Below are 11,672 nucleotides of genomic sequence, written 5' to 3' on the forward strand. Positions count from 1 at the left end.
CCTCACGTGTCGCAAGCCCTCTGCACATGGAGCCTTCAGTGTGTCCAAATGTCGGAGGTAGGTGAGCCCAGCTGCTGTCTGCAGTATCACTGGGGCTGAGTCCACTCCGTGCTGTGGTGTGCCCTTAATTCTATAATGCTATGATCACAGCTGGAATGAGGGACAGGCAAATGGGCCAACAAAGTGTCAATTGCAAGGTGTTAACACCTTCCAGTTATGCAGTTGTCTTGGCAGAGACATGTCCAAGTTTCAGAAATCCTGTAGCAGTTTGACCCATTCCCTGTCAGCAGCAGGTTATGTCTACCATATCTGTATGGTGGGGGAGCATTTTGGCTTTCTCAGCTAAGGTCCCCTGGTCTCCCTGATGGGTGGATAATGAATGACTAGGCTAGTGAGAGCTAAGCAACCCTCACCTAGTGACCTCTCATCTTCCTAAAGGCCCTTTGCACCTCCCTCTACAGAGTACACCTTTCAGCTGTCCTTACACACTTCCCTGTGCTGGGACAGGAAAGAAAGACACTTCATGTTAATTACCTCCTGTCATGATTATATTCCAAGACCAGTAGTTGAACAGAATTCATTTTACCATTAACAAGTGTAGTTAACCCCACAAAAGCTAAGTAACTTGCTGAAAGCAAGCCCAAATTTATTGCCAAAATTAGTGGGAACTATACGCCTACTGATAAAAGAATTTAGGGTTTGAGCATGTATATAGTTAATTCTGGCATGCGGGGGGGGGGGGGGGGGTGTGCACAGAAATCCAGGCCTTGCCCAAAACTAACTGAAGGAGTCAATTTGCTTCTATTCTTAGTTGACTGCTGGGATGTATGCAGTCAGAGGCAACCATTCAGAATTGCACAAAAAGCAAATGAAATTACAGGTGAGAAAATCTTAAGTGCTTTATACATCTCAAAGGCCTCTTTTACTCCTGGAGTACAGACTGACATTCACTCACTCAGTCCTTCATCTGTCAGGCACATGCAGCCTCATTGACTCTAACAGTGACTCTAAGGGGGGAAAGCTATTTCCCTTGACTCCTGGCCACACAAGACTTCAGGCTGTAAAGATGGCCTTGGAGTACAAGACTGGATACGGCAATGCACACCTGTAGCACCCAGGCTGCTGGATCAGCCAAGGGAAGTTATAGTCTTGTGGAATCTGCACACGCGCGCACACACACACACACACACATGGTTATTCCTGATACAGAACAGACAGACCCGCTAAGCAGAGCACTTGTCTTTGGTGAGGTATGGACTGGAGATGCCAGCTTAAGTGGTAACTGCACCTATCTATTGAACCACCAGAGGGCAAACTCAAAAGTTTCCTGCAATCCCCCTATCGTCCACTAGAGAGGTATGGCTGCAAGCAGAGCAGTTCACCCCTCTCCTCTGGCTGGGCCCAGCCTCCCAGAACCCTAACCTACTGGGAGGAGACAGGCTGGAATCAGGTTAATAAATACAATTCAGGATTTATTAAAAATCAGAGTTCCCCTGCTGTGCCCACCTAGCACTAGAGAAATAAATAACCAGAGAGGGCACCACTGGGTGAATGGAAAGAGAAGTTAATCTCAAGGCAGACTCTTCTAACTACCCCGACCCCTCCCTTTGCCAATACCTCCCACCCCCACTATGGCTCTTGGGACATAGCACCTGAGCAGGCACCTCAGTCCAGGTAGAATGTGGCTGGCATCAAGGCATGTCTGCCCTGCCCAGGAGGGGAGACAGGCCCTGGGATCGTGTTTCCAGCCCTTGATAACCCCGAGACCTGCTCCCCCCAGGGGCCAGGGCTGAAGCACCAATTGGAGGCACCTGAGGGGTAGGGATGGTGGTGATGGTAGGGAGTGGGCTAACAGCCTAGGCAAAAGAAGCTGAAAGGAGGTCCGGCCCCCAATCCAGTTTCAGCCAGTGCCTGAGATCCGGTCCCACCTCCCTTCCCACTTGAAGCCAAAAGGCTCTACTCTCAGCTGAGGATCTTCCGGGGCAGTTCGACAGAGGCACGGATGAAAACCGCATCATCCCGCACGTAATTCCGCTTTCGGATGTCCTGGTGGGAAATGAACTTGGGGTAGCCGAAGCCCAGAGAACTCTCATCCAGGGAGCCTCGCCACGTGCCAGGCTTCTGGAAGTTCTTCCAGTTTGGATCAGGGTGGAAGGTCTCAGTGACATGCTGGGGCTTAGCCAAACCTGGGTCACTCTGATCCAGTAAGGAGAAGGTGACCCGGCGGGCAAAGGGCCACTCAAGGAGATTGTCAAAGGCGCCCGGCAAGACGCGGATGTAGATGGAGAGGTGTGTGCCCTCACCACTGCCGTTGCCGTTGAGGAATGCAGATACCTGCAGCTTGTAGCCGTACTTATGAGTATAGAAGGCTGGGCTGAAGCACTCCAGGTTAGGCTTGGCCTTGGCCTCTTGTAGACGACGCCCATAACTGCCAATCTTCCAGATGAGCACTCCATCGCTGCCTATGGATAACTCTTCCAGTTCTCTTCGCAGCTCCTGCAGCTCTTGCCGCTGCCGGCTCACCAGGGCACACATCATAGCCAGATGTGGCTTTACGCTCTCCTCCACGTGACGTCCCATTGCCAGCTTAGGGCACTGTTGGCAAAACCCAAAACCATGGGAGAAGGAAAAAGTTACCAAAAGAGGAAAAGAGGAAGGCCCAAGGGAGAGGAGAAGCAGGTTGGGGTAGCAGGCACCCAGTTCCACAGGAACAGGACAATGGCGGAGGGTGCTGGGAATAAGTGGAAGTTGACTAGCAGGACCCATGGAGGCCTCAACTATGGCAGCAACTGATGCTCTCTCAAGGACCTCAAGGGCTAAGGGGCTGAGGAAGAAGGGGCATCTTACCCTGTGCTTACAGCCAGACTCTTTGAAAGGGCAGAGAACAAAGGCAGTGCTGCAGCTATCCTTCAGATGGGTGGGCAGGTCTTCCCGGGCCACAGTGCCCACTCCACATTGGTTGGGGCAGGGAACAGGCAGGCGTGGGCACTGGTACTGGTGGCTCTAGGACCAGAAATAGAAGCAGAGTGGTCAATACCCTGACTCCCTGGTACCCAGTCTCACAGCCTACAGGTCAGCAAGGGCCTCACCTGGATGGTGTCATAAACAAATTCCTTGGTACAGTAGGCACAGGGCTGGGTGCGCTTGGGGCACTCAGACGTGGCATGCTGGGCCAACAGTCGCCTCATCATGCGGGCCCCACACTTGTTCTCACAGTACACACTCTCTTGGGGGCACACGCCCTCGTGACTCTGAAATCACCACAGGTTAAGTTAGGGGATGGGATGCCTGGGGTCCCAGGTGCCTCACCCTCCCTCCACCGTCAGCCTGGACCCATGTACCTCGTAGGCCTCCCCACTGAAGTCACAGCCACAGAATTCACATTTGAGGCGGCGCTTAGGGCAGTCGTGCTGCAGGTGAGCAGGCAGATCACGCCGGCTCAGCTTGGCTGGGCAGCGATTCGGGCAGGGGACTACATTGAAGCTGCAAGTGTTCAAGTGGCCCTGGTGGGACAGACAACAGTCAGTATCTGCCAAGGAAGGGTTAGTTCTAGCTCCCCACCCGAGTCTCACCTGTAGATGACGAAGTGGCCCGTTCCAGCGGCAGCCCTCCTCACTGTGGATGCAGCGGATAGCCAAGCCTAACACCTGGACCTCCAGCTCTGGGTCTGGGTAGATCTGTGGGCAGAGGACAGTGGAGTTGCTATCAGAGCCTGCTGGAGTTGCTATCCACCCCACTCTCAACTGAGCTGGCTGTGCCTGTAAGCCAGTAATAGCTTCTTGATCAAAGACCTCTCAGACTATGTCTCTGTGCCCTAGGATGAAGGACAGAGTAGACAGTATGTATCTACTCTGACTTGGACCCTAGATCCCCCAACATGGCTGCATGGGAACATGCTCCCTTCAGGGAAGCAGGCTATTAGCCTGCTCAGTCGTAAGGTGAACCCCCTTCTGCTTCCTTCCTCTTAGTGGAGGGGTCCTGGCCCCCAGCCATGGGAAGAGGAGGGAGCACTTTTTATGGGCACAGAGCAGCTCTGTGCACCCCTACAGGCTGGGCATTGTGCCTGCCCCCCCAGGGCAAACACAGCCTGCGTTTGCAAACTGGCCTGGTGGGAAAGAACAGGCTACCTTTGTGGGGGCACAAGATCATGAGGCTTGGGGTTGACACTGGCTCTGTGCCTCCTGGCTGCCAAAGAGCTCCAGCCCCCAGCAAGGGCAACAGCCCATATACTATGTACCTAGGCTTCCAACCTAGCAGTATGGACTCACCTTGGCATAGTCCAGAGGAAGTTGGTCCTCAGGGCATTTGAAGACTCCTTCACTGAAAGGGAAGAAGGCAGGGTCAAGGCTCCTCAAGCCCTGGGCCTCACCCCGTCAGTCAGGGTAGCCTCCCTCCCTTGCCAGGCCCCTTCCTAGCCTGCCATGGCTGAGACAAAGGGACAAGAGAAGTCAGAAGGGACCCACTTTTCAAGGGTACTAGACGACCCACAAATGGCATTCTAGGTCCAGTGTGGACAGACACAGCTGCCTTGGGCAGCACTTTCCCAACAGGTGGCAGCTGGCGTCCCCTCCCCCGAGGACAGCAGCTGGACTTGAAAGAAACAGGCATGCTGCCACCCGCTTCCCCAAGAATGGTTTTCATTGGCTACTCTGAAAGCTGACGGGAGGGTATACAGGGATGGGCTTGGATTAAATGCCAGGGCTACCCAGCCTCCATGATGATGCCAAGCCTAGAACCAAGGCTAAGGTCATCTTGAGGCCACTTTATACTATCCCTTCTCCTCTTTGAGGGTGTGTTTCTTAAAAGAGTGGGAAGGAATAGCAAGGCGCCCGGCTCAGTGCTCCCACCATCCATTCCTCACACTCCCTCCTGGGCTTCACCACTTGCCTCTGAGAGGGGTTAGAATGTCCCTATTCAAAAGATGGAGGGATAGGGGCAGGGGGGGTGGGGATGGCAAAAAAACCAATCAGAGGCTCCCTAGTAAAGCAGCACCTGGGTATGTCTGTCTGTCTGTGGTATGTCTGTCTGTGGTAACTCAGGCTTTAACCACAGGCAGAGCTCCTGAAACTTGGCCACCCTAACACCTGCAGCTGTCCTGTCCCCCTTCTCCCATCTCCACGAAGATATTAACACCCACAGAGCCTGGTAACATGCTTCCTCCTGCCAGGATGGCCCAGCTGACCTCTACAAGACCTGTCACACATGACTGCCATGGCCCAGGCAAGGCAAGGGCTCACCCAGCAAGACTGAAAGCCCCCAGGCTCGGCATTCCTGGCAGATCTGAGTCAGGTAGGCGGCAGGCAGGCAGGCCTCAAGGCGGAAGCAGAGACTACAGGGCTGCCCTGCTGTAAAAGCACTGTCAAGAGCCTGGGCAGTCCATATCCCAGGTGCCCAGTCCATCAAAGCACCTCCCCTTGGTCCCACACTACTGGCCATGTCCCTGATGCGAAGGACCCAAGTGAGGCACTGAAGAGCTATGCCTGCACCCAGAAGCAGCCTTCCTGGCTCAACCTGGGTAACAGCCAGCAGCAGCAGGAGTAAAAGAGGGGTGGGCCAAGGGGGAGGGGGTCCACTTGGCTGCTTCTGGAATGTGCTGACCCGGTGGTTTTGAAGACAGCAAGGGGACTAAGGCAGGTTCCTAGGCTTCAGGCAGCAGCTAACTCTGCAGCTTGGGGCCCAGCCAGGACAAAAGGTTTGGCCAAGGCTATGGACAACCTAACTTGTAGGGTAGGGGTGATAGTGGGGAGGCAGAGCCTGCTCAATCACCTCTTTCCTCCAGAAGCCACTAAACACAACTGGATCGTGGGGGAGGGGAGAAGGCAGAGGCAGCTCCTGGCTGAGCAGTGGAGGCCCAAGCCCAGGGGAGAAGACAGGATGGGGGGAGGGGGCAGTGGGAGAGGAAGAGGGGATTTCCGGGAGGAGGAGGGGCAGAAGCAGCCGTGAGGGGACTGAGAAGGAGGTGAAGGAGGGAACAAGGCCTGACAGACCCCTCCTGGCTCCTTCCCCGAGGCAGTAAGGGTGGGTCAGCTGGAGGAGGGGGCTGGCTCAGCTGGCCTCATCTGGAAACCAGAGGGCCAGGAAGGGAGCCGGGAAGACAATGGGCCCGTGTGTGTCAGTAGAGGAGTTAAGTGTGTACATTTCAGGGAGGAGGGCCAGAAGGAGGAGGGAGAAGAGAAGGGAGGAGGGGGCACCACAGCAGCTTGAGCAGGAGCATATGTGAGAGCAGGAGCCCGCGGCTGCTAGGAACAAAAAACAAAGGGCCTGCTGAGATTTCCACCAGCCAGGGGCTTCGGAAGACAGTGGGGACGAAGCACTGAGGCACAAGTCCCACATTGCTTTCCTTGCCAGTTCCCCTCGCGGGACCGCGGCAGACTCAGCCTGCCTTGTGCTCTAGAGCACGACCTCTACGGGCGTTGGGGCTCCCCGATCTCCCCTCCAACATGCAGCCTTCAGTGGCAGGAGACTCAAGACCGCCCAGGGGTGCCCAGAAATGTGAGCGATGCCTGAGGCGGCAAGACAGGACCTGGATGGATCCTCAGTGGGCACGGGGCATTCAGTACCAACCCGGGTGGCCAATGTACCAACCATTCATTGTACTCAAGACCCCAAGGGAGGGTTCCCCACTTAAGAGGCGGGGAGGGCTGCAAGTCACAGTCCAACCTCTACTGCTTGGCCACACGCAGCCCGGGCTGGATTCCCAGCTAAGACTTGAATCGTGTGACCCTGGGCAAATCGCAGCCCTTTTTTTTTGAATCTCTGAAATGGGAGAACAATAGCGGCCACTCTCTCAACGTCAGAGAAAAAGAAGAGGTTGGACAGGTGAAAACTCCAGCGGCTTGAGTGCCGCGCGGGAGAGGGAGGCTTTGTCCTTCCCTTCCCTAAAGGATTCAAAGTTCAAGACTGTGGCCGCTCGGGCTCTCAGGTGGGGGGGAAGGGCCGGCCACGGGTCAGGAAGGGCGGCTTTCCCTCCGCCAGAGCGTGGGGAGGCAGCTTTCCCTACCTGGAGCTGGGCAGGTAGGACCCGAGACCCTACGCTTGGGTGCCTAAGGTCCTCCCCAGGGCCCTGACGTCACTGCCGCCCCTTGACATCATGGTGGGCGCTCCTGAGGTCACCGGGCGGCCTCGCAGACAAAGGCGCGACGTGTCTCCGGCCCGAGCCCGCCCTCCGTGCACCGCCCTCACCCCCCTGCACTGCCGGCCGAGGCCCACCGCCCCGGGTCGCACCTGAGAAACTCCTGCAGGCAGGTGTCGCAGAAGCGGTGGCCACAAGTAGACACCTGCACAGGCTCGCGCATGGGCTTCCCGCACAGTGGGCACAGCAGCCGCCGCTTGGGCTTCTCCAGGAACTTGTAGTCGAAGCCGGGCATGGCGGGCTGGCGGCGGGCACGGGCGAGCGGGGCCGGGCACGCGGCGGCCCCACAGCCCGCGCCTCGCTCGGGCCGCGTTTCCCGGCTGCGGGCGGCGCCGACTGGCGGCCGAGACCGGCCCGGGTCCGCAACCCCGCCCGCCGGAAGAGGGGGCGGAGCCGCGTCCCCATGGTCCTAGAGCCCGCCCGCGTGCCCCGCCCACTCCACAACCCCTCACTCCAAATGCGGTCGTACTCCGAACTCTGCCCTGGCTTTGAAAGTTAAATTAGGCTTCTCTTTCCCGCTGGAACTCCGAACGTGGCCGAGAGTCTTCCAGAAGCCGGTCCCCTTGCGTTACGATGGTGCCTATCAGGTCGCACCACAAAGACTTGACACTTTAGAGGCCACCTTAAGGTCTCCTGCGCCACGCGCCGCTCAGGGACCCGGGGCCCTAGCTTCCAGGTGCTAGGCAGCGAAGCCTGGCAACAGGATCCCAGTAAACCAGGCTGGAGCAAGGAAACTGGGCTGGGCGCTGGGCCAGCGGAACCTCGGCCCCAGCCCTCAGGCCTCTGGCTGCGCCCACATTCCTCCTGGCCGCTGCCCTGCAACCACAGTCGGGCCCAACCCAGTCTTGGGGTGTCTAGCGGCCACTTCCACCCACCCCGTAAGAGATCATAAGCCAAGCAGGCATTTGATATTTTTATTAGTGATACTTTGAAACCTTTGAGAACTTGGTCGGGTAACCTTTCTCCCCAGTCTAGGTCTGGGGAATAGCCTGGGGAAAGGGCAACTTTCCAGCAGTATCTCCTCAGCAAACAAAAAGCTAGCTCCAGCACCCCCTCCCTGAGAGGTGTGTGTGGGGAGGGGTGCCCTCGCAGGGGCTGTGCAAACTCTTGCCTCAGGATAAGATAGAAAAGGGGGCTCCCTCCAACCTATCAGCTGCAAGCTATGCAGAGATTAGGCTGGCCTAATGACCAGTCCAAACAAGCCCTGGCTTGCCCTATTCCAAAGCATGGCATGAGTCTCCAAGAGGACACTGTCAGTGACTTACTTTCTAACTGGGCTGGGGGTGGTTGGAGAAAGGTGCGTTGTTTAGCAAAGGTTTTGAAGGCCGTCCTTCTGTTGACCCCTGCCAGACTGGAGCCTTTCAAATATTTAGTAAGATAAAGAGCTTTGGAGACAGGGACTTGGGGGACCAGAGTAGATTTCACTGGCCTTTCTACCCCATTGACGACACAATCCAGGACGCTGACAACAGTCATTCCTCGGGCACCTGCATTTTTCAGAATACTCAAGAGGTGGTCTCTTGGATCATCCTGTTGCCTCAGGGGGGAACTGGTTCATCTGTGACTGCTGAAGAGTATCAAAGAGAAGCTACTGCTGCCTTTCTGGAGGCAACGCCTACAGCAAGCATCAGCCCCCTTTGATTTCATTGGGCCCTGGAGCCAGAACCCTCCTGCCAGGCCAGAAAGGGGAGTTTTCCTATCAACTGGGTCCAGGAAGAGCAAGAATTCACACAAGGTGTGGAGAGCCACAGAGGCAGCCCTCGCTAGGGGGGGTGGGGGGGGCACACAGCACTTTACGCACATCCCCTCCCCATTTCCCACACTTTTCTGGGGGCAGAAGATTGCTCTGGGTGGGTAATTTGGGTTATAACTATGGAAGATCGAGTGGGGAGTAGAGGGGAGTTGGGTTCACCCTAGTGATGTGGGTGAGATAGGAGAAGAAAACTCACATCGAACAGCCAGCAGAGTGTTCCCATGGCAGCAGGACACTGAAGTCACCATGTAAGGATGAGTCTCATCCAGCTGCACTGGCCTAGGCAATCCGGCATCCTCATCCCTCCTTCCCAGTCGGCCTCGGGTTCCTTTGCCCCAAGAATACACTTCCCCCTCTGCCAAAATTGGAAAGAGTGGGGCATTAACTAAGCAATCAGCTGAACACTAGACAGCAAGAACAATTCCACAAGGAAGGTGATGAGTATAACCCACCATATTCCTGCCATGGTACACCCGCATCCTGCCCACCCTCACCTGCCCCAACGGCCACAGTGAAGGCATCCCCGCAGGCCACCATCACCATCTTGATGCCCTCCAGGCCTTGGACCCGACAGGGTGCCCTGCTGACCCTGCGGGAACTGGTGCCCAGCTGTCCATGTTGATTGCTGCCAAAAGTATAGCAGTCCCCGGAAGCTGTGGAGACGGAAGACAAGCAAGGAAAGGACAGTGGTGCAGAAGTCTGGACAAAGCCCGGTGAATCCCCTCAGGCCTCCCATGCTTGGGTCCTACTCACCAGTGATAGCAGCTGAATGAGCAGTGCCAAGGTCCACACACAGCAGGGGCTCCTGGTCCAGAGGTGCAGAGCCCAGTGGTGTGAAGCTCAGGGCCTCCTCCACTTGCTGGTGGGGAACAGGCTCCTCGTCCAGGGATAGGTGGTCCAAGCCTAGCTTGTTGAACCTAAGGATGGAGCCAGAAGTTTGTATCAGCCGCCTGCCTTTCTCCCACCGCAGGGAGTCTCTGCAGGGATTACTAGGATCTATAGCTCCACGAGACAAATCCAAAGGCTCAGAGCCTTGGAAAGACGAGGAAGGCAATAAGGACTGAGATACTTTGCATTCAAGGAGGGCGGGGAGGTAGCCCTAGCACCTTGATGCTTCCAGTACCTGTTACTTCCACAGGCCAGGACCCTGCCTGGAGAGGTGAGGATCATGGAAGAGTCAATACCACAGACAACTCTCTGAGCTTCCTGTCCTGGGGCCACAGGCACCTGCTGAGGGCAGTTATGGGACTCCCTGGTGCCTAGTCCCAGTCTACCTACAAAAACAAAAGAAAACAAAACAAAATGGGATTAGTTTGAGCTTCAGAGATGGTAATGCTGCCGGAATATAGAGGCTGTCCTCAGACTTTTCCTAGGCCTTTTCCAGGCTAGCTGAAGCTATAAAGCAACGGTTTGTCTCAAAATAAATAAATAAATAAATAAATAAAAATCCCAACACTCAAAAGCAAGACATCAAGTTGCAGGTGAGACCCCCCATCTCATCAAAATGAAAGACCCTATCCAGATGCCACCCACCTTCCCAGGGTGACAACTGCCCTCCTTTAATCCCACAGTGTTAATCTTTGCTGTAGCCCTGGTGTCCTCTAGACTCCCCTGTAACACACACACTTTACATCTGAGTCCAGGACAGGAATCCCTCTATGACATCACCAGTGTCAGTACCTAGCCCAGTGGGCGAGGGGAGCAGGTCACTGATAAGAGCGTGTCCTTGTGTGTAAAGTCTGACTCCTAGCATTGCAAGAATAGATAAGCAATGTGCCAACACCTCATTCATCTTATCTGAGCACTAATAAAGTATGAAATAATGGTTCGTCCAATGAATGAATAGAATTCGAGAAAAAAAAAAAAAGAGGAAGGAAAGAATGGGCCACGGAGAGGTAGACAGGTATGGGAATGAACAAGGCATGATGGAGAGAGTTGTGAGAGGGACCCTAAAACCTGGAGCTGGGCAGTGGGCTTACCACCATCTCCTCGGCCCCAGGCGAATAAGTCTCCATCTGTGGACAGGGCCAGCACATGAGAGGCCCCACAGGCCACCTGCACCATCTCGTAGCCCAGCAGGGCTTCTACAATGGTGGGCTAGAGAAAGAGAAAAAAAAAAAGTGAAGGATTTGCCTCCTACCATGGTCTGAGCCCCCTCCCCTGGAAGCCGGAAGTTGGAGGCTGCAAATTCTCAGAAGGTAACTGTCTCTTTAACTCCAACCCCACCCACCACACGCACAGTGGCACAGTGCTGCAGAAACAGCAACAGGTGGGAAGCCACTGGGGAAGCTTCCTGTACTTCCCCCATCTAACAAAGCGCAGGTGCAGCCTGGGAGTTAGCGCTCACTTCCCCTCTCCAGGGTACGGGGACCACCCACCTGGCTGATGTCAGTCAGGTTGCCGTGACCTAAACACCCATTGCTGCCGCTGCCGAACGTCATGATAATGCCTCGGTCTGCGGAGGAGGGCAGGGAAAGATGGGAGAGGAAGAGAGCATTTCAGGTAGTGTGGTTCACTTACAGGTTGGAGGAGGGAGATGAAACTGGGAGCCAATGTCTGGTCTGGTGGCACCAGTATGTTACTACTGAAGTTTGAGGGAGAATTGCAAGTCTGACTGGTGAAACTTAGTGAAATGCTGCCTCAAAACAAGTTAAAACAAAGCCTGGAGTGGTGGTGCACGTCTTTAATCCCAGCACTCAGGAGGCAGAAGCAGGCGGATCTCTAAAGTTCCAGGCCAGCCAAAACTACTACTCCCTGGCAAGACCTTGTCTTAAAAAAAAAAAAAAA

General features: G+C 55.4%; 2 protein-coding genes across 4 annotated transcripts in view; both read right to left on the reverse strand.

The window, feature by feature from the left end:
• Window positions 1-1,446: 1,446 nt before the first annotated feature.
• Traf4 (TNF receptor associated factor 4) lies at window positions 1,447-7,464 on the reverse strand. Its single transcript, XM_021177951.2, has 7 exons — window positions 7,225-7,464; window positions 4,269-4,320; window positions 3,573-3,677; window positions 3,342-3,503; window positions 3,090-3,251; window positions 2,848-3,003; window positions 1,447-2,595 (listed from the first exon to the last, which is right to left on the reverse strand). Exons 1-7 carry the CDS (start codon window positions 7,365-7,367, stop codon window positions 1,963-1,965), a joined length of 1,413 nt encoding a protein of 470 aa, XP_021033610.1. The 5' UTR covers window positions 7,368-7,464; the 3' UTR covers window positions 1,447-1,962.
• Window positions 7,465-8,032: 568 nt separating this feature from the next.
• Nek8 (NIMA related kinase 8) overlaps window positions 8,033-11,672 on the reverse strand; it is a 13,242-nt gene continuing 9,602 nt past the window's right edge. The window contains exons 9-15 of one of the 3 annotated variants that reach the window (XM_029483746.1): window positions 11,264-11,340; window positions 10,865-10,982; window positions 10,009-10,159; window positions 9,639-9,802; window positions 9,380-9,538; window positions 9,082-9,240; window positions 8,033-8,699 (exon numbers count right to left, since the gene is read on the reverse strand). In XM_029483746.1, the coding sequence (XP_029339606.1) occupies window positions 8,671-8,699; window positions 9,082-9,240; window positions 9,380-9,538; window positions 9,639-9,802; window positions 10,009-10,159; window positions 10,865-10,982; window positions 11,264-11,340 (857 nt within the window). In that variant the 3' untranslated portion in view covers window positions 8,033-8,670. Of the gene's footprint in view, window positions 8,700-8,945; window positions 9,241-9,379; window positions 9,539-9,638; window positions 9,803-10,008; window positions 10,160-10,864; window positions 10,983-11,263; window positions 11,341-11,672 lie in introns of those variants that run through there. The other 2 variants (XM_029483747.1, XM_029483745.1) reach the window with 2 other exon arrangements.

This window comes from Mus caroli, chromosome 11 (genome assembly GCF_900094665.2).
Source record: "Mus caroli chromosome 11, CAROLI_EIJ_v1.1, whole genome shotgun sequence".
NCBI classification, from domain to species: Eukaryota; Metazoa; Chordata; class Mammalia; order Rodentia; family Muridae; genus Mus; species Mus caroli.